Consider the following 23,741-nt stretch of genomic DNA (forward strand, 5'->3'; position numbering starts at 1 on the left):
TCTAACCCGTTTACTGCCCCACCAAGAAAAAAAAATGGATTGCATTTCCTATCTCCTAATGTTGCTAGTTAACACTCAATGCATTTTTTTCTCAACAAGTCCCATAATTTCTGAAATATCAATCTCTACCAATTTTTCAGATTTTTTTTTGTAAACCAACAATGCTGTGCTGTTTAAACCAATATTTAAAGCAGTTATTCTTTAAATAACTTTAATAGTCAGTGGAAAATATTAATGACAAAACAGTCAAAATATGGTCAACCATTTGGTAGAGCAGGCAGTTCTAAGGAAAGTGCAAATGTACAAATATGAGCAATATTGTAGATAAAAACAAAACAGACACACACATTGCCACACATTAATTACCAACTGACAGAAACTCATCCTCGCACCACATTAAGCCACAGTTTCCTGTTTCCATGTCATTTTTAATGCAGTGAATTTTAAAAAGATATAACTGTTCTCCTGATAAGACACTTGTGTTTATCTGACACGCTGCCATCACCGAACTCTTTTTAAAATTTTATCATATCAGCAAAGAACAGCCGACAAAACCTGAAATTGCTCATTGGAGGGAGAGTGAGGGAATTCCTTATGAAGCTACTGCAGAAAGTCTTAAAAATCCTCCATCAAATATTTACTCCCATTTATTATTTATACATTTATAGCATACATTAAAAGCCATTAGTTTCCAAAATAAACAGGTGATGTGATGTTTTTTTCTATGCGCGTCCTTTCATCTCGCAGAAAGCAGAAAGCAGAGGAAGTTTTTTTTTTCCATTATTTGTTCATTTGTACGACATTGGACATGACAGTGTGCAGAGTGTTTTTGGCATTAAAGGCAGACTTCACATGCTTTAGTTTAGTTAACATCAGCAGAGACAAGAGGGGAAAGAGGTGAACGCGCTTTCGCTTGTGAGTGTGTGAGCTCTTGGGGCTCTTGTAGTCTTTGCTCAGTCAAACTCGGCCTGACAGATGTCTCTATCTTGTCCGATCTTGTAGTTCAGAGCGGAAAAAAAGCATTATTGGTTCGTCTGAACAATCACAAAGGTGCATCGTCAAACTGATCAGAGGCAGAGGTCATTATTAAAGCCAGGACAGTCCAGATGCTTTATGACTGATGTGAAGCGTTTGACATCAGTGCGGTGAAATCTAAAAAACACGCACATTTGATATACTGAGCTTAGCTTACTATTCAGAAATAAAGACAATATACACAATGATCAGATTGTTCTTAATTATTGTAATAATCAGATTGAAAATGTTTTATATAAACATTTCACGATTCATTTTTTTGAAAAGTATACTTTATTGTATAACCGTTGTGAATTATGTGTATCCTGTACAGCAGGGCTATTCAATTAGTTTGTCATGGGGGCCAGTTGATGAAAAGCATCCCAAATGAGGGCCCAGGGAGATATGACTTGTAATATAAGTGATGACTTAATAGCATATAAGAGCCCATATGTGGTATTTTTACTCCTTAATACACCCGTGTTGGATTTTACTACATTAAAATGTTAATTTGTTGTATTTTGAAACTACATAACATCACTGCATTGTACAATGTGGCTGTTTTTTTACGAACATATTCAAATGCCGGCATGTTAGCTCTCTGCAACTTTCACATGGTCGCCCACTGGAACTAAACAGGGCTGCGCCCAGTCAGTAACTGAATGAGAGACCACATATCTAGGTTGCTGCCGGAAGGAGTGTGAGTGACGCCAGCAAGGGGGCACCCAAACTGCGGTCTGTATGGGTCCTAATGCCCCAGTATAGCAATAGGGACTCTATACTGCTCAGTGAGCGCCATCTTTCGGATGAGACATTAAACGGAGGTCCTGACTCTCTGTGGTCGTTAAAAATCCCAGGATGTCCTTTAAAAAAGAGTAGGGATTTCACCCTGGCATCCTGACCAAATTTGCCCACTGGCCTATATCCATCATGGCCTCCTAACCCTCCCCATATCATAATTGGCTTCATGACTCTGTCTCCTCTCCACCAATCAGCCGGTGTGTGGTGTGCGGTCTGATGCAATATGGCTGCCGTCGAGTCATCCAGGTGGATGCTGCACACTGGTGGTGGATGAGGAGATTCCCCCCAATGTGTAAAGCTCTTTGAGTGCCCAGAAAAACGCTATATAAATGTAAGAAATTATTATTATTATTAATATTATTATTAGTAGTAGTAGTAGTAGTAGTAGTAGTAGTAGTATTTCAAAGCAAAACAAAAGCAGTGCATTGCTGAAGTAGGCTTCTTCTACATTCAGACACATTCATATGTTATTTTTGAACTACATAACAGTTATGGATGCAACAATTATACATTTTGGTTGTTCGATTAAATAGTCTGAAGAAAAATCATGGTTTCATGGTTATCACGTCTAATGTAAATTTAAGCTTTATATTAGCTAACTATTTAAATGAACTGTTGTTATCATCTGCGTTCATACATACAAAATCATTTTTATATATTGTAATAAATCGTCTATCATATCTTTTGTTTACATTGCATTGGAAATAACAAATTTGCGCATGGAAAAGACGTGATATGTGAATGGCCCGCTGCTATAGTTAATCTAGTGTGCTTGTGTATTAGCCTTGTTGTATAAGCTAGGAACTTTAAACTAAATCACAGTTGACACAACTTTGCTTAGTTGCAGCAGTTGCGTTCCGTGCAACAGAGCGTTTGGAAGCCTTTAAGATTAATTAAGCATGACAAATTAAAGTGTGGTTAATAGTGTAATCGGCTAATCATTGCATCTCTTATAACGATATTAGTGCATTGTACAAAAGGCCTTTTCTACAAAAACATATCCAAATGTTTTCAGTTGCCCGCGCCACTCGCTTGATGTCAGGTGACTCATGCTCTGCACAGCCTTCAACTGCAGCTTGTGCTGTATTAAACAGATGCACGTCACTTCATAACAATAACGGCCGTTTTTCGACTGAACTAAATTTGTTTTTAATGGTCACAATATTGGAGGGCTGGAACAAATTGCCTTGGGGGCCAAGTTTGGCTTGCGAGCCACCAATAAAAAGCCCTGCTGTACAATTAAAGTCATTTAACTAATTAGTTAGTGAAATTTTCTGTGAAAATGTGTATGCTTTTTTGATTATTTTCCAAGTGCTGTTTAACAGACCAAATAATTTTTACAGTATTTCCTATAATATTTTTCTTCTGGAAAAAAAGTCTTAATACAGGGGCATCTGCGGGGTCTTGAAACAGTGTCTACACCTACCCCAACCCTAAACCCAATGGTCTCAGTAATATAAAAACAGATCTGGATCTGGAGTCTTCTTTATTAGTATAGCAGATTAACCACAAGAATTGTTTATATTATTTATTAAATTTGCCAATAATTGTATTTTATAAACGTTTACCCCAAACCCTAAACCCAACCGTCATAGTAATGTAAAATCAGAACTGGAGACTTCTCTATTAGTATAGCTGAATAACCATGTGAATCTAATATAACAGCTTTCTGAGCCTTCTAATAAGCGCAAAAAGCCCTACTGGCCCATATCCAGCAGCTGATAACCACTGATAACTCCCATTCAGTCAAGTGATAACATTCAAAGCAGGTGCTTAAAACGTTTTAAAATGTCTTAAATCTCAAAAGGTAAATTTTAGGCCTTAAAAAGTGTTAAATCTACTGAAATATTGTGTTGCAGGTCTTAAATCTTTTTAACAGTTCTTAATTTTCCTTTGTTGATGCAAAGATACACAATCTCGCCATTAACACTCATACAAAGACCAACAATCCATCTCAATAAAACCTTTTATTTAAAAAAATAGCATTTTAAACTGTATTTACTATAATGTTTAATCACTTTCCTTGGGAAAGGTCTAAAGAAAATCGACACACTGCCACTTTAGCTCTCAAAAAAAAAATTGATTGTACTTTTTTTTTTTTTTTTACTTTATCCACTGTGTTTGTTTTTGATCAAGCACCTGCCTTTGAGAGATTCAGATGTGCACACATTTCTGTTTTGAATATTACTTTAAGTAATATTTGTTTAAGCATTCTCCATTTATTCACTGCTGAGAATACTGACCTGATCTATATGTTTCATTATTAAATCATTATTAATGTATTATTAAATGTATTCAATTATAATCAGTTTTTGATAGGGCAAATGAAAATCTTTTCCAACTGGGATATTCAAAATAATCCTCAGCATTTAGCCCTGTAAATAAGTCTAAAGTTTTATTCATAATGGTCTTTAAAAGGTCTTAAAAAGTCTTAATTTTTAAAGAAACTCTGTAAATAAGCAAACACTGCTATCCAATTAACCTAATTGCTTAGTTAACATAATAAACAGTCTTTAATTTGCACTTTAAGCTTATTAATAAAATCTTGCAAATATATTTGTACTGAAAAAAATATGTAACACTAATCACAATTCATGGTATTAACAAACCATAAACTACCACTACTAGCTTAATAATCTAATTAGCTGTTTATTAATAGTTAGTAAGGTAGAAGTCGGGTTTAGGTTTAGGGCAGGATTAAGGATGCAGAATAAGATCATATAACTACTAATGAACAGTTAATATCTTAATAAAAGACAAGTAATAAATCAGTAGTTGATAGCATGAATTATGTAATGTAATGTAATGTGTATTTTATATAGCGCATTTATTGTGTATATCCATACACCCAAAGCGCTTCACAATCATGAGGGGGTCTGTCCACACCACCACCAGTGTGCAGCATCCACTTGGATGATGCGACGACAGCCACAGGACAATGGCGCAAGTGCACTCACCACACACCAGCTATTGGTGGAGTGAAGAGATAGTGATAGACCCAATTTGGTGGATGGGGATGATTAGGAGGCCATGATGGAAAAAGGCAGAATGAGGGACTTTTGGCCAGGACACCAGGGTTTCACCCCTACTCTTTATGAGAAGTGCCATGGGATTTGTAATGATCACAGAGAGTCTGGACCTCAGTTTAACATCTCATCCGAAAGACTGCGCCCACTGACAGTATAGTGTCCCCTTCACTTTTACAGGGGCATTAGGGCTCACACAGACCGCATAGTTGAACGCCCCCTGTTGGCCTCTCTAACATCACGTGCAACAGCAACCTACTTTCCCCATGTGGTCTCCCATCCAGATACTGACCAGGCTCAGCCCTGCTTAGCTTCAGTGAGGAACCGGTCTTGGGCTGCAGGGTGATGTGGCTTTGGCTTTTAGATCATAATTGTGATCTAAAGTGTTACTAAAAAATTCTGTCACCATGGAAAAGACAAAAAGTTAACACTTTAGATTAATGGTCCATTAGTTAATGTATTTACTAAGTATAAATAATTTTGTAATTTATTAATCATAGCTCAACATTAATGCATAATGCATTAAAATCCGATCTTATGCTTGTTAACATTAGGTAATAGACACTGAGTTAACATGAACTATAGTTAAGAAAGATGAATAAGTACCATAATAAATATATTTTGAAGTGTTATCAACTACAGAAATGTTATCAAATATAGTTTATTAATATAAGATTTTGTTCCTATATGCCACATATTTGTTCTGGTTTTGATTGTAATGTAATAACATGCTGATTTGGAATAATAATTATTGAGGAAAGCGCTATACAAATAAACCTGAATTGAATATAAATGCGAATACATTAGATAATACAAATCTAAATCATATCCTGATCTTTCGTTTGTTTGGTTAAATACACCATACTCTGTGCGACAAATTCAATTTTCCTCCTTTTACACGGCACATTTCACAGCCGTTCCTGGAACGAGGCTGCTTTTGCATGCGCCGCTGCTCATGAGATGTCATATCATCACATAATTGCGAGATGGGAATCGTTTTTCCACTTTTAAGCTGTGTGGATTTACAACATTAATCCACACCAGAACACTAGATTCGCATCAATGATTCATGTCTCAGGCTGCAAAGCTGCCATCTGTAATTTGCACAACAAATTGGGCAGAAGAGCTGCTTAACATGACTGTATATATATTTAATCACACCTACTTTCCCTTCTGGCCGCCTGCTTCATTTCTGTCTGAAGGCTGTCCTCCGTATTCATCTGAAACGATAAAGACAATTCTGCCTCTTACATGACAGTTTTTGTAATTTGAGAGCAGTGAGAAGTTTAATGTTTTTTAATAACATGATTGAATGTTAATAAATATCCAGCACAAATGTTTGTGAACTTTATTAATTGCATTTATTACATTTGGTACTGGCTGTTTAATGGAGAGATTTTTTTTTTTTTACTTAATTAGTTTCTGGTAATTAAATTATTTTGTCTTTTTCGGTGACAGTATATAATATTTTACTATTTGGCAACATACTAATATTCAGCTTATAGTGCCGTTTCAATGCTTAACTTAGACATTGGTACGGTATTGGTATTTTTTTTCTATTTCTGCACCGAATATTGTGAAAAATCTGCGGATTTCTGTGGAATGATTTTGGGTTTATTGTAACTAAAATCTTAACATGTTTAATAAAAAATAATATATATTTTTTTACTTTTATTTAATATTTACAAAGCAAGTCCTATTAGATCCATTTCGGTACACAAAGCAAGTCTCTCATATAATATATCTACCATACAGTTGAAGTCAGAGTAATTAGCCCCTCTTTGAATTTTTTTCTTTTTTACATTTTTCCTAAATGATGTTTAACAGAGCAAGGAAATTTTCACAGTATGTCTAATAATATTTTTCCTTCTGGAGAAAGTCTTATTTGTTTTATTTTGGCTAGAGTAAAAGCAGTTTTAAAAAAAAAAAATTAAGTCAATATTATTCGCCCCTTTAAGCTATATTTCTTTCCGATAGTCTACAGAATAAACCATCGTTACCTAATTACCCCAACCTGCCTAGTTAACCTAATTAACCTGGTTAAGCCTTTAAATGAAACTTTAAGCTGTATAGTCTTGAATCATCACCATGGCAAAGAAAAAATAAATTAGTTATTATAAATGAGTTATTAAAACTATTTTGTTTAGAAATGTGTTGAAAAAATCTTTTCTCCGTAAACAATAATTGAGGAGTAAAATAAACAGAGGGGCTAATAATTCTGTATCTACTAAAAGACAAAAATAATTATTTTACAAACTGTTTTGTACAGTAAGTAAATCATATGAACGTTTTTATATTAGTCAGTAAGAGTACTGAAATTAATTTAAATATATTAGGTAATAAATATAAATTTTATAGACTCTTAAATAAATAGACTCAATGATGGGCTAAAAATCTGTAGAAATCTGGATTTCTGCACTTGCAGATTCCGTGTGGGGGGTAGTCATTGGACAACAGTGATTTGTTTTGTAGCCAAATTCCTATGGGGGGCTGATAATATGGACCTTTTTTTTTTTTTTAATAAAACTTTTATTCCAGCCACACTAAATAAATTAAGACTTTCTGAAGAAGTATATATATAAATATAAATATATATTTCCTATATAATTATGGGAAATATATATATATATATATATACACTGTTAAAAATTGTCTCGTTAAAAAACAGTAAAATACTGGCAGCTGCAGTTGCCAGCAATGTACTGTTATTTTACAGTATGTTGCTGTAAAAATACACGGACTACATTGATTTACACAATACTCAAGGGAACTCATTTTGCTCACTGAAAGCAACTGCCTCAAATTGGTCAACTGCTGAATGAGTTTATGAAGTAATGTGCTATAAATGCTTAGAAGCATACTTATAATGATAATTTATTTTAGTTAATTAAAAAAGTTCGGTTTAACTCTAATGTCTTATTTTTCACAACAGTACACATACATGTAAACCTGGAATTACCAGAGAGATTCTGACTGCATCAGCAACTAAACAGCCGCTGTCTTTAAATAGAGAAACATGCAGAATAACAACAGCAGTTCACTGTTCATCTTTAACTCATACACTGGCTCTACTCTCCTCCACAACGGTGACACACAGAAGAAATTAGCTTCAGGTTTTACAGTAAAATACTGTTTTTTCCTTGATTTAACAGTAATCTACTGGCAGCTGTGGTTGCCAGCAATCTACTGTTTTTTTACAGTCTATTTCCATAGTGTAAATTAACAGTATATTACTGTTAAAATACATTTTTACACTGTGTTTTTACCTCTCACACCTTTAACCCTTTAAACCCCAGAGCATATACTTCAGTTTTAATTGAAGTGTCCACACTACTGAGTGTTCAAGAAACATGTAGCAAAGCTGAAGTAAATTCATTAATTAACTGACTAATTAAATGATAATTGAGGATTAACAATGAACAAATGAAGAAATACTGAAGGGAAAAAACAAGAACAGAACATACAAAACTTTAGTCACAGCTTTATAATGAAATAACCTGAAGAACAACAAATGATTAAATCATTGAAATGATCAGCAGATGATTAAACAACTCTACAAACATCATCACCAGCTACACTTATTACTTAATACATGTATTTTTGTATAACATCTACTTAAGTTCTTCTTGAGAAAAAGTGAAAGTTTTACGTCACCATCATGGAGAACAGAGTTTACTTTAGTTGGGCTCTTAGCCCTGACGTTTGTAACATTTATATATCTTGGCTGCTGCAATTGTTAAGAACTTTGTTTAAAAAGCTCATTTGTTGAGGCAAGCCAGCCAAAAACCTAAATAGGATCTGGTGATGTTCATGTTGCTATTAAATGGCAGAGTCTGTTCTCATTGAGTGTAATAAAATTTACTGCTCCTATTCAATGTTAAATCTATTGTTTTACATTATATGCCTATATATGGCAATAATTTCTGGAAGTTTTAAAGAATATCTTGGACAATAACACTGCTCTATGGTGTAAATCGCACTCAAAGAGACATCAATAGTCAGCATATGAACCTCAATAATGGTGACAACTAACAAAATTAACAGTTTAACTCACAAACAGGCAACTGAAAGTCTAAACATAAACAACAGCAGAATCAAACACAAATAAAGAAAACTGTTAGACCATTATACAACATTTATTTATACCGCAATGCATGCTGGGATATTTATATTGTGCCACTCCCAGCATGCATTGCAGCATGAAACATTTGAGATGTTACCATTGTTGAGATACAAGGTCAGATTCATCAGGTCTGAGTGTGTATTTGTCATAACTGAACTGTTTTTGTATGTTATTTCTTAGCTGTTAAGTAATTATGGAGGTATCTTTTCTGTTTCCACTTCTCATTAATTAAATTAATACCTGCAACTAAGCATAAAATCTATTGCATGTGGCCCTTCTTCCAGATTTATATCAAAACATTTATCAGAACTAATTTCAGACAAATAGATTTCTCTATTTATTGACTTTCCAACTTTATTGTTATAATACAAACGTTTTGTTAACTCTGTATTACAGCAGTTGGAAAGTCTTCTTAAATGAGTTCCAGGGTGAAGAGCCCAACTAAATCAGCCCCTCACTCCATTACGGTGACACAAAAAACACCTTAATTTCTGTTGGATCTCAATGAGAATAGTATGGAAGTCAAATCAGTCAGTAATAAGTGTGTCTGCTGTTGTTTGTGGAGTTGTTTAATGATCCTCTGCTGAGACTGAAGCTGTTTTATTTGATTTGATTTAATGCTGTAACTCAAGTCACTGTTTGTGTTTCTTGTTTATTTTCTTCAGTAATTGTAATTATTAACAGCAGGTGTTCATCAGTGTCTGAATTCACTCATTAGTGTTCATTAAAACTGTCAGGTGAACTATATTAGTTAACTAGTGTATGAAATAGTGAACAAGGACACAAAGTGTGATTTCAAACACAGACTTCAAAACATCGAATCTGAACTCTGTTAGCTCACAGTTTTCTGCAGTTGGTTACTTTCTCGAAAACAAAAATGTTACCCAGAAAGCACTGTTTTTAACAGAATATTACTGTCTTAGTAAAAAAACATTATTTTACCGTAGAATCTGACCATTTTTTAACAGCAATTTTTTACAGTGTATATATATATATATATATATATATATATATATATATATATATATATATATATATATATATATATATATATATATATATATATATATACACATATACATATTATAGGAAATACTGTGACAATGGTCTTTCTGTCTTAAGCATCACTTGCAGGCATATTTAAAAATATATATTTAATATAACTTTACAAGGGCTAATATGAAGATTAATACAAAGTAGCAGTAAGTATATTAATAATGATGAAATGTGACAAATGTTCTTTAAAAATTCTAAAATGTTATTTTCAAAGAATTATTGTTTTCAAAGATCTATTTTCATAATGGATGTGATTTTTTGGAGCTGATATCAAATGAATGATTTCTAATGGATCATTCATGCGTCTTGCGTTGAGAACTGGAGTCTTGAAATTTAGTTGTGCTTGCATAAAAATAAATACTGTTTTGAAACTAAAATGAAAAATAGTTATTTGAAATTATATTAAGTTATATTAATTATATTAAAGTTGTATTTAATATACATGCTATATGTGTGCTGCAGTAAATTCAGCCTTGAATTAAATAAATAGTTAAATCCTAAAATAGCTCAAAACCATCATTTTCATTTAACATAATACATTTTTAGCAAAAGGATAGATTTTTTAACAACTTTTTAGAAATAGTTTTAGTTTTGTTGATAATAATATAAATTATCTGTAATTTTGTAAAAAAAAAAGAAATTATAATAATAATTAAAAAGTTTAAAGGTTGTGTATTATTATATTATTGATCAGTTATCTTTGTTCTTTTTAACTGCTATTACTACTACTGTTGCTAATAGGAAAACTAATAATAATAAATATGAAGTATGTAGTCACTGTTAAACCCTTGTGATTCCTGCTGTCTCTCTCCAAAAGCTGAAATATTTCACTTTTATTTTCTGACATTGCTTCAACAAACAGAGTCTAGAATTAAGAAGTTAAATAATACACAACATAATAAATGAGGCATCCAATATGCCTAGACTCCGTTATTGTTTCCTGCTTGGCTGGATTTAACAGGGTGCTGTCACTCATCTCCGTGCTGGAAAAAAGCGTCTTTGCGTTTGAGGACCTGGGAGAGCGAGGGCCTTTGCCCCCGCTTCAGGCGTCTTTTCAAATGCCAGTTAAGATTCCATCAAAGGTCTCCTCGCAGGAGCCTGTCCAGGAGTTATGGACCAAGAGAGACTGTGTGTTGTTTCAGAGAGCAGCCGTTCACCTCTCTCCCCTTCTCTCAGCTGGGCTTTTCTCTGTCTGTCTGACAGATGTCCATGCGTTGGATAGGAGCGCAGGTCAGGGAACTCACTGAAACATCTTTCCATTAAAGCCTGTGCGAGGCACACCTGCTTCAGCACTTTGGAAATCTCCACGTTCAGTGAAGTCATTGGAGACTAAAGTTCTTTTTGTGGATCTTCTGTTACTATACTCTATAGCTGGTTATACAGATCAGGTTTTTTAGATCAGTAGATCTAAGTGTTTGCCAACCTATTTATCAATGACAGCAAGTGGAGAAATACCATCATTTTTTTTAGCAAACATGCGAACTAAAGCTTCATCCTGTTGTTTTATGGTAGCAACATGTTGTAAATTGTAGAAATATGTTAACAACATGCTAATTAATGTCAGCAAATATTTAATACTGTAAACAGTATTAAGTAAGTTACAGTATTAATTAAGCTTGTAGCATAATGCTAAAAGATCCTACAAATTCATTCATTCATTCATTTTCAGCTTAGTCCCTTTATTAATCAGGGGTTGCCACAGCGGAATGAACTTATCCAGCATATGTTTTATCCAGCGGATGCCCTTCCAGCTGCAACCTATCACTGGGAAGCAAGTTACTAACATACTAGGTTTTTTTTAAACATACTGAAAACATGCTAGTAACATTTTAATTGTAGCATAATGCTATAAGATGTTAATTACATGCTACAAACATGCTAGCAATTTTTTGAACATATTGAAAACATGCTACTAACATATTAATCGTGGCATAACGCTAAAAGATGTTAGGTACATGCTACAAACATGCTAGGATTTTTTTAACAAACTGAAATCATGCCAGTAACACAAATTGTAGCATAATGCTAAAAGATGTTAGTTACATGTTACAAACAGTCTAGCATCATGACAAATTATGCTAACAGTTAAAACATGCTAGCAACATGTAAATCATGTGCTAAGACATGCTGGAACCCTCTTGAGAAAAGTACCCATTGTTTTACTCAACGCAAACTTACAGCAATTCTTAACTTGAAGGGCTTTATTTTAATGATCTAGGTGCAAAGTCTAAAGCGCAGGGCGCAAATTAATTAAGGTCATGTCCAAATCCACTTTTGGTGTTTTAAGGACAGAAAAATATGCTCTACGCTGCATCACATGGTCTAACTGGGTTGTGCTTACTCTTTGGGTGTGTTTTAAGCATAACGTGCATTAAACCAATCAGAGTCTCATCTCACATTCCCTTTGAGAGTAAGTTGCGTCACGCCTTGGTGCATTTTTCATTTACATGGTGGACTTTGTAAGAGGAAAAACTGAACACTTCACTAGCGAGAAAACAGTTAAACAGACCATCTGCAGCGCGAGGAAAAAGAATGATCCTCCTTCATTCGGCCTCTTTACTGTCTCTTTACTTTTACTTATTACTTCTTTACTTTCGTGAATACATTTACATTTACATTTACATTTAGTCATTTAGCAGACGCTTTTATCCAAAGCGACTTACAAATGAGGACAAGGAAGCAATTTACACAACTAAGAGCAACAATGAATAAGTACTAAAGGCAAGTTTCAGGTCTGTAAAGTCTAAGAAGGGAAGTGTTAGTAGTTTTTTTTTTTTTTTTTTTTTTTGTACAATTAGTGTGATATTCAAAGAGGCAATTGCAGCTTAGGAAGTGAAGTGGAGACTAAATAGTTGAGTTTTTAGTCGTTTCTTGAAAATAGCGAGTGACTCTGCTGTTCTGATGCAGTTAGGGAGTTCATTCCACCAACTGGGCAGATTGAGCGTGAGCGTTCGCGAAAGTGATTTTTTCCCTCTTTGGGATGGAACCACGAGGCGACGTTCATTCACAGAACGCAAGTTTCTGGAGGGCACATAGATCTGCAGAAGTGAGTGCAGATAAGAAGGTGCTAGGCCAGAAGTCACTTTGTAGGCAAACATCAGAGTTTTGAATTTGATGCGAGCAGCAACTGGCAGCCAGTGCAAACGGACTAGCAGCGGAGTGACATGTGCTCGTTTAGGTTCATTGAAGACAACTCGTGCTGCTGCATTCTGGAGCAGTTGAAGAGGCTTGATAGAGTAAGCTGGAAGCCCAGCTAGTAGAGAGTTGCAGTAATCCAGTTTGGAGAGAACAAGAGCTTGAACAAGGAGTTGAGCTGCATGTTCAGATAAGAAGGGTCGGATCTTTCTGATGTTATAGAGTGCAAATCTGCACGATCGAGCAGTTCTAGAAATGTGGTCAGAGAAGTTTAGTTGGTCATCAATCGTTACTCCAAGGCTTTTCACCATTTTGGATGCAGTAATGGTTGCCCCATCCATCTGGATTGAAAAGTTATGGTGTAGAGTCGGGTTGGCAGAAACTACAAGCATTTCCGTTTTTGCGAGGTTCAGCTGAAGATGATGATCTTTCATCCAGTGTGAAATATCCAACAGGCAGGCTGAGATACGAGCTGGAACCGAGGGATCATCAGGATGAAAAGAGAGGTATAGCTGGGTGTCATCAGCATAGCAGTGGTAGGAGAATCCATGTCTCTGGATGACTGGTCCTAGAGATGATGTGTAGATGGAGAAGAGAAGTGGCCCAAGAACAGAGCCTTGAGGTACCCCAGTGTTTAGATGCTGTAGGTTGGACACCTCTCCCCTCCAAGACACCCTGAATGACCTGTCAGAGAGGTAAGATCTAAACCATTGTATAACAGTGCCCGCAACGCCCAGTGACTCAAGCGTAGATAGCAGGATCTGGTGGTTGACAGTGTCAAAAGCAGCTGACAAGTCCAGCAAAATGAGGACTGATGATTTAGAGTCTGCTTTAGCCAGTCTGAGATCCTCCACGACCGAGAGCAGGGCAGTCTCAGTTGAGTGGCCTTTCTTAAAGCCGGATTGCTTGTTGTCCATGAGATTGTTTTGAGTAAGAAAGTCCAGGACTTGATTGAACACTACTTTCTCCAGAATCTTGGCCATGAATGGAAGCAGGGATACTGGTCTGTAGTTTTCAAGTAGCGTATGGTCCAGGTTGGGTTTCTTTAGCAGTGGGGTTACCCTAGCCTGCTTAAATGTAGTGGGGAATAAACCAGAGTCAAGAGATGTGTTAATTATGTGAGTCAGTGTTGGTATGACTGCAGGAGAGATGGCTTGCAAGAGATGAGAGGGAATGGGATCGAGTGGACAGGTGGTTGCATGGCTAGATAGCACAAGTTTGGACACCTCAGACTCAGAGAGCTGAGAAAAAGAGGTGAGTGTGTGTGGTGTTGGTGTTGTATCTTGCGTGTTTGTTGTAGGTGCAGCAAATTGAGCACTGATTTTTGCAGTTTTGGTGCAGAAGAATGTAGCAAAGTCATCAGTAGTAAGTGTGGAGGATGCGGGTGGAGGAGGAGGATAGAGGAGGGAGGAAAATGTTTTAAAAAGTAGGCGAGGATTAGTGGCATTGTTGATTTTCAGACGGTAATACGTCTGCTTTGCAGAAGTAACCTCAGCTGAGAAAGAGGACAGAAGAGTTTGGTATGTTAAGAGATGTGCAGGATTTTTAGTTTTCCGCCAAATTCTCTCTGCAGCCCGAAGTTTTGAGCGATGCTCACGGAGAGCATCCGAGAGCCAGGGTGCAGGAGGACTGGCACGGGCTGGCCTGGATGCAAGAGGACATAATCGGTCTAGACATGATGCTAGTGTGGAGCAGAGTGTATTAGTGGCACTGTTCGAATCAAGTGCAGTGAGTTTGCGAGATGGAGGAAGAGAGTCTGAAACAATGGTGGATAGTCTATTGGGTGAGAGAGATCGTAGGTTTCTGCGAAAGGTAACCAGTGTTGGAGTGTGTGGCGGCTCAGGAGTAATGTGGATGTTGAGAGACAGAAGGAAATGATCAGATATTTGTAGTGGAGTTACTATTGTTTGATCAGTGAAGCAGTGTCGTGTGTAAATAAGGTCTAGCTGATTACCTGATTTGTGGGTAGCAGAAGTAGGTGCTCTTTTTAGGTCAAAAGAGGCAAGCAGAGTCTGAAAGTCTGCAGCTTGCGGTTTGTCAACGTAAATGTTGAAGTCACCTAGCACCAATAAGGGAGTGGCAAAATTAGAAAAAGATGAGAGAAGAACATCCAGTTCATCTAGGAAGTGACCTAATTTACCTGGTGGGCGGTAGATGACAACCACATTTATGTAGAAGGGGTGGATAATGGTGACTGCATGGAATTCAAAGGAGCTGATTGTTGGCAGGGACGGTATCAGAGTAAATTTCCATTCTTTGGAAATTAGTAGTCCAGTCCCACCCCCTCTCCCTGTCTGACGAGGAGTGTGGGAAAAAGAGAAATTAGCAGAAAGAGTAGCATGTGTAGCAGTGTCCTCCGGCCTCAACCAGGTCTCAGTTAGAGCCATGAGATTATAGTCAGAATATGTAGCTATGGAGGTAATAAAATCAGCCTTGTTAACAGCTGATTGACAATTCCAGAGGCCCACGGAGAGAGAGAGTTGTGAAATAGTAGATACATGTATTGAACGAAGGTTGTGAGGATTACGCCTGCAGCGCACCTCCCGTGTTTTGCGAGTGTTAGTAACAACAGGAATTAGAAAACACATAATAAAAGTGCACTGACAACAAAAAATAAGTGTGAAGTAAAACAATACAGTAAAGTACTCAAGTGCTTTGTCGGTGTCTTTGCATAAGGAAATGGTGGATTTTTAACACAATTCTGCGCAGAAATAGCAAAAAATGTCCGCAGATTCCGTCTAGCCCTACACATTCCCAATTACGGAAAGTAATAGAAGTGGGCTTTGGGGACAGTTCCCTTTTAAAAATTTTACATTTTCATATTCAATGTATTAATTCATACAAATTAACCCTTTTTCTGACAATACATAAAATAATAACAATTTCTTATGAAATTGGGCTGATCTTACAAAAAATCAAGAAAAACGAAACGAAAAAAAACATGTTGATTACAAAATAACCATGGTTTTGTTACAGCAATAGTTTAACTGTGGCACTTCTTGCAGAGTATACAAATAGTAACCTGTAAAATAAAAAAATAATTAATTCAATAAATGAACGTTTACTATAATATACTATAATGTTTCTCACTTTTTTCCCCAACAGACTTGATTTTGTATTATGACCTACCAGCTTGTCAAACTAGAGCATAACTGAAAATACATCCATCTCCTCATTTGTCATTATTTCCATAATTGAGTAAAAAGTCAAACGAAGATCTAAATAAGATCCTGAAATATATTTCTGTGTGGCTGCTGTATAAAATTTAGCCATAGCTTTTTCTGAGTGCTTTGTTTAAACAAGTGTGAAACTAGTTACCGTGACAAATTTTCCATCATTGTTTTTGTACAGAAAGCAAAGTTTCAACAGCAATAGCAAAACCTACATATTAGACTGATTTGCCTCCCTGGAGACCCTTTAAACTTGCAGACATATTCAAAAGTGAAGGTGAAAATGTATTAGCATTAAACATTAAATGAGCATCAGGGTTGCTTGAGGAAGATGTCAGAAAAGTGTATTAAAATGTGTGTGCATTTGAGTGAATAATTTAAGCCATCTGTGAATTAATAATGCTTTTAATGTTTTACCGCATGCTTGTGTTATCCATTTGACAATATGTATTAGTCTCTCACACAAAACAGAATTCCTAATCATATGTGATGCTGTCTGTGGCTTTGATTATACATAAGAGCTAGAGAAGAAAACGGCAAGGCCAAATAAATGACTCATTCTTTATGCAACCCAGGCTCATTGGAAATACGTGCCCAGGGCTACGTTTTTGCGAAACGTCAAATGTGTTGCTCCAGCGACTTTTCCTTAGTGCTTGTGATGACAAATCCACTAGAGGGCGCTGTCTTTATATTTGTGAATCTCAAATACTTTACTGCGATACGTAAATGTGCTATTTACACACGTCAGTGAGAAGCTAGGGGTTTGCCATGTATTTATCACCTTGCGATTACAAACCATAGACTTACTATGGTTAACCATTTTTGTGGTATTTATTCAGCACAAAGAATCGCAATCTTTTATTCATAGATAATATGTACAATGCATCTGGAATGTATTCATAGCACTTCATCTTTTCCACGTTTTATTTTATTTTTTTGTTTATGTTACAGTCTTATTACAAAATTAACTTATTTATTTCGTCAAAACTCTACACACAATACCCCATAATGACAATTTTTTTTAATTGTTGCAAATGTACAAAAAAATTAGAAACCTGAAAAATCACATGTACATAAGTATTCACAGCCTTTGTTCAATACTTTGTTGATGCACCTTTGGCAGCAGTTACAGCCTCAAGTCTTTTTGAAGATGATGCCACCCATGTGCTTTGGGTCATTGTTTTGCTGGAAGATGAACCGTTGCCCCAGTCTGAGGTCAAGAGCACTCTGAAGCAGGTTTTCATTCAGGATGTCTCTGTACATTGCTGCATTCATCTTTCCCTCTATCGTGACTAGTCTTCCAGTTGCTGCTGAAAAACATCCCCGCAGCATGATGCTGCCACCACCATGCTTCACTGTAGGAATGGTATTAGCCTGCTGATGAGCGGTGCCTGGTTTTCTCCAAACCTAACGCCTGGCATTCACTTAAAAGAGTTAAATTTTAGTCTCATCAGACCAGAGAACTTGGTTTCAGATGCCTTTTGGCAAATTCCAGGCAGACTGCTACGTGCCCTTTTCTAAGGAGTAGCTTCTGTCTGGCCACTCTACCATACAGGGCTAATTGATGGATTACTGCACAGATGGTTGTCCTTCTGTAAGCTTCTCCTCTTTCCACAGAAGAACACTGGCGCTCAGACAGAGTGACCATTGGGTTATTGATCACCTCCCTGACTAAGGCCCTTCTCCCCCGATTACTCAGCTTAGATGGCCGGCCGGCCAGCTCTAGGAAGAGTCCTGGTGGTTCTAAACATCTTCCACTTAAGGATGATGGAGGCCACTGTGCTTACTGGAACTTTTCAAAGCAGAAAGCATTTTCTGTAACCTACCTTGTGCCTCGAGACAATCCTGTCTCGGAGGTCTAGATACAATTCCTTTGTCTTCATGCTTGGTTTGTGCTTTGACATGCACTGTCAACCCTGGGACCTTGTATAGATAGGTATATGCCTGTTTAAATTATGTCCAATCAACTGAATTTACCACCGAAGAACTCTAATGAGGCTGCTGAAACATCTCAAGAATGATCAGTGGAAACAGAATGTACCTGAGCTCAATTTAGAGGCTGTGAATACTAATGTACATGTAATTTTTCAGGCTTTTTTTTGATAAATTTGTAACAATTTCAAAAAATCTTTTTCACATTGCAATTATGGGGAATTGTGTGTAGAATTTTGAGGAAACAATGAATATAACCCATTTTGGAATAAGGCTGTGACATAAAATGTTTTGGGAAAAATGAATACTTTCTGGATGCACTGTATGTACATGTGTGAAAAGGAACAAATGTTGCTTACATGATTTTATCGTAGCAAAAAACCTTTGTATTACCCAGAAACAGCAGGCAAATGTATGCTCGAAGCTCGTTCTTTACACTTTCACAAAAACTTAGCCCAAGGCACATATTTCCAATGAGCCTGGGTTGTCTTTATGATATCAGTCAGGTGCTTGTTTGTTTTTGGACCGGCCCGTGGAAGAGTCCTCTTGGTTCAATGCATCATGGGTACAGAGAGTCAACAAAAATGACGCATGAAGACCTAAAAAAAAAAAGCTCCGTGAACTTGCATAATGATGAATTGAACAGGTAAAGTGATGCAGTAGAAGCCACAAATACTCTCTGTCCCATTGGCAGCTTGGGCCAGGAGATCCCTTTCAGGCAAATAGGTCAGACAGGAAACCCCTCGCTCAATCCGGGCACTTGAGTAAGCTTGTTCTCTCTCAATTCTCCCCCAGACACACCATCCTGAGAAGCCACTTTTTCCTACCACAGGAAGCCCAAGAGAACACTATAGCTAGCAGTCTGACAGGCAAACTGAACCCTGGCCTTTTATATCCTGCCAGGTTCGAGAAGTTGGACATCACCCCAAAAAGCGCCCAGAAGATTAAGCCCGTGCTGGAGCGCTGGATGGCCGAGGCGGAAGCCCGCCATCGCTCTGGCATGCAGAACCTGACCGAGTTTATCGGCAGCGAGCCCTCCAAAAAGCGCAAACGCCGGACCTCTTTCACGCCGCAGGCCCTGGAAATCCTCAACAGCCACTTCGAGAAGAATACTCACCCCTCCGGTCAGGAGATGACAGAAATCGCTGAGAAACTGAACTATGATCGCGAGGTGGTGCGCGTCTGGTTCTGCAATAAGAGGCAAGCTTTGAAAAACACTATAAAGAGGCTTAAACAGCCTGAGGGACTTGTGCCGGGCGCACCGATGGACCCTCTGGTTGATAATATGGAGGAACACCAGTGAGCATCCAATGCGATGGTCAAACATCTGATGTTGCGGACTTTAAAGAACTGGACGATTGCTATCCAATGCTCTGTCGACTGGATGAGCTGTTGACAAAGGCTAAAAGAATTATTGTCAGTGTTATCATCACAAAAGCAAAAACCAAAAAAGTCAAGAAAAAAAAAAAAACAGAGTTGTGTGAAGCAGATTGTGGGATCATATTTAAATCAAGGATGGTGAAGAAACTACTTACCAAAGTTTGTTGCATCTGATTCCTAAGGTTTTTTAATTGTAAATGTGTTTTACATTTTTACATTTTTACTGGGGAGAAAAAAAAAACGAAAGAAAAAAAGGAACAAAAAAAAGAGGGATGGGGTTGGTGGGTGTGACATTCAATCTATGTCTTATTTTATCACTTGGGTTTTTAATGTAAATATCTCTGCTAATCTGTCACCAAAATTGAAATCACAAGTTCCAAAAATATCAACGTTTATTTCAAAACTTGTCACATTATTTATGTGAAGTCCTCGTCGTCTGTGTCATCGGTTCATTAACATTAAGGCATCAGCCAGTGAAGAGTGCATTTGGGAGGAATATTTTGCTAAGAGATTCTCAGTGATTATACCACATGTACCGCATTTGTTGCAGCTTTGATTGAAGCTATTTTACGGCATTGCCAAAGCCTCCTAGCCAAAGAACAAGGACATTGTGTTATACCTTGGCCTGAAACTACTCAAATTCTATTATTCTTTACATGTGATCGGATGTTTTATTTTTTAAAGCAAAGGGTTTTATTTTACTCGTCACACTCAACTAAATATATTCTATATATAAATATATTCATAAAGATTTCAAGTAAATGAGATGGATTACTTTTAAAGATTTCTCTTGGGTTATGCAAGTTATCTTTTTGTCTGTGTGTCTTTATCATTTGGACTGTGCAACAACTCACATTGTGTCAGAACTATTTTCTCTGATGTCAAAAAAAATTTGGAAAATGCTCATTTTGATTGAAAATCAAATATTTCAACATTCATAATTCTTTTTTATTCCTTTTTATATTATATTTCAAGAATCACAAAGGAAATTTTACGTATAGTTGTTGGCAATGTCTTTAGAAAGTATGTTAATGATTTAACAGCGATATAAATAGCTTACAATTCAACCGAAGGGAAATGCTAATGTTGAAAGTGTTCTCCAATGCAGTGTTTCTCAACCACGTTTCTGGTGGACCACCAGCACTGCATGCTTTGGGTGTCTCCTTAGTCTGTCACACCCATTACAGGTCTTTCAATCTCTGCTAATGAGCTGGTGATCTGAATCAGGTATGTTTGGTTAAGGAGACATGGGAAATGTGCAGAGCTGATGGTCCTCCAGGAATGTGGTTGAGAAACACTTCTCTAATGGATTCACTTCATATTTAATGACTACAAGTAAAACTAAAAGTAAAAGGTGTAAGTTTACAGATAAATGATGATGATATTCAACCAAAAAATAAAATTGACAGTTAATTTACTCACCCTTAGAGCATCTGAAAGTTAGGTGATGTTTTTATTTTTAGAATATTAAAGATTTTAAACTGGAACTGAAATGTTTAAGCTATTTAGTAATTCCAAATAATGTAACTCAAAACTACTGACACTTTTAGAGTCAATTACATCAATAAACATGAACTGTAAAAACAATTATGTCAAAAGTCAGCTGTAGTTGCCTAAATTTTACCATCATAAATATGGTAGAAGAATTCAAATATAAGCTCTATTTCATTCATTTTAGTGTTAATACACCAAAGTTTTAAAATATTAAAATCTATACATACTGTAAAAAAACAAACACAACTCCTTCATATTGTCCCAACACAAATCAATGAAGTTAATTGGTAAGACTTTATTTTAATGGTCCCTATTGCGCATTTTGTTGACTAAAAATTGCATTGCAACTACTTCTCATTTGAGCATTAGTAGACTGTCTGCTTAATATCTGTTGATACTTTAACATTTAACTGACTAAACTAAAAATTATTCAAAGATTATTCTTTGTATTTATTTATTTATTTAAGGTAAGTGGTTGTAAACAATGTATTTGGGCTGAATTTAAACCAACAAATTAAGTTAAACAATACCAAATTTAATTTGTTTGTTTCAACACATATAAATCATGTGCAACAATTTTTCAGACATCTTTTTTTTTTTTTTGTGTATAAGTAGCTTTGCAAGTACATGTCAACCTAAACTAACCCTAAAGCCAATTTATCAATCTACTTATAATCCAATGAGAATTAGTTGGCATGCAGATGCAATGTAACTTAAATTCAACGAAATGCGCTAAAGGGGCCATCAGAATAAAGTGATACCACACTCAAAACAAAATGAGTTGAAGCTACACAATTCAAAGTTTTTTTGGGTGCAACTTGTCAATTGTTTTATGTTTAATCTACTTAAATTTGTAAATATAATTGCGATAAATTTAATCTATTTTTGTTTGGACAACAGCAATGAATTGTAACCCTGCATTTTTACAGTGCAGTTAATTTAATTGTTTTAAAAAATTTAAGCGGATTGAACACAAAACAATTAAGTTGTCCCAAAAATACCTTATGGACTGTTGGTTCAACTCATATTAAAAAAAGTAGTTTGAATAAGCAGCAAATGTAATTTTTGAGTGCATTATACCTTTATTACACCGATAAAAACGACCTAAAGCATGTGGTTATGATGAATTAATTGTTTTCATAAATTTTGGTGGATTGAACACAAAACAATTACGTTGTCCCAAAAGTACCTTATGGGTTATGTTGGTTTAAATAAGCAGTTTGAATACGCAGTAAGTGAGCACATTATACCTTTATTACAAAGACAAAACCAACCAAAAGCATGTGGTTATGATAAATGAATTGTTTTTACAAATTTAGGTGGATTAAACATAAAACAATTAGGTTGTCCTAAAAGTACCTTATGGTAGTGGTTGGTTCAACTTATATTTAATAAGTAGTTTGAATAAGCAGTAAGTTACATTTTCCCAAAAACACTTTATGGATTGTGTTGGTTCAACTCATATTAAATAAGTCATTTTTGAGCGTGTTATACACTTAAAAAATGCAGGGTTCCACACAATTCATTTATATTGTCCTAACACAAATTGATTAAATTAACTTTACAGGTTTACCCAATTTAAGTGGATTGAACATAAAGAATTAAGTTGCCCCAATGAAATCTAAATAATTGTGTTGTTTTAGCTGATTTTAAATAAGTAGTTTGAACAAGCAATACAAAAAAATGTTTTTTGAGTCTACCTTTACTACACAGACAAAAACAACCAAAAGCATGTTGGTGATGGGAAAGTCATATAACGAAGCAATGCTCATCACAAAAAGCAGAACAATAGTAAAGAAAATCATAACAATGTCAACAACAAAGGAAGTGAATTCTGGGATTTACTGATAATCATTACTTAATAATTTACAGTTATTCATCATATAAAAGGAAACATACTGTTGACCAGTATTTTTACATGTTTAATATTAAAATTACCGCCATTTATATGGCGAAACTAAAGTGTAAACCCACACTGTAAAACCTAACAGTCAACTTTATCAAATGAAATGAGTGTAGTTAATTCAGAATTGACTGATAGTTAATTCTACTCATTTGAAAAGAGTTTTGAACTCCGTGTTTAAAGTAATGAGTTAAATAAATACCTTATTACTTCAACTTAAATGGAGAAACTTTACAGTACTCATATAGATTTTTTTTTTTAACTCAAATGGGTTGTAGCAATCGGTTTCCTCAAACTGTTTGAGTTCTCTTCATTTATTGGGTTTTTCTGTGCTCAAATTGCTTCCTTTACCCAAATGGATGAAGTTCACAGTACTCATTAGGATTAGTTTTTGAACTTAAATGGTTTGTTGCAGTCCTGTTTCCTCAAACAGTTTGAGTTACCTTAACTTTTTGAGTTTTAAAGTGAGGCAAAATCAAAGACAGCAAAGTCACATATTTACTAAATGGCCCGAGGGTGAGTAAATTAAGCAGATGTTCATTTTATGTCTCTGTCCTCCACTGAACAAGTCAAAAACTACAAAGGGGGCTTGCTTTATGGCATTTAAATATGCTATCAGAATTCCGAAGTTCATAAAATTTACAATTTTGTACTGATTTGTAAATTTGTAAATCTAAAATTAAACCCAATCTACCTGTCCATCAGCA

General features: G+C 35.8%; 1 protein-coding gene across 1 annotated transcript in view; it reads left to right on the top strand.

Moving 5' to 3' along the window:
* LOC147837958 (POU domain, class 6, transcription factor 2-like) overlaps positions 1 to 23,464 on the top strand; it is a 58,536-nt gene extending 35,072 nt beyond the window's left edge. The window contains exon 5 of the mRNA XM_087308948.1: positions 19,053 to 23,464. Within this exon, the coding sequence (XP_087165074.1) occupies positions 19,053 to 19,560 (508 nt within the window). The 3' untranslated portion in view covers positions 19,561 to 23,464. The remainder of the gene's footprint in view (positions 1 to 19,052) is intronic.
* Positions 23,465 to 23,741: the final 277 nt, after the last annotated feature.

This window comes from Danio rerio, chromosome 24 (assembly GCF_052040795.2).
Source record: "Danio rerio strain M-AB ecotype USA chromosome 24, GRCz13ab, whole genome shotgun sequence".
NCBI classification, from domain to species: domain Eukaryota; kingdom Metazoa; phylum Chordata; class Actinopteri; order Cypriniformes; family Danionidae; genus Danio; species Danio rerio.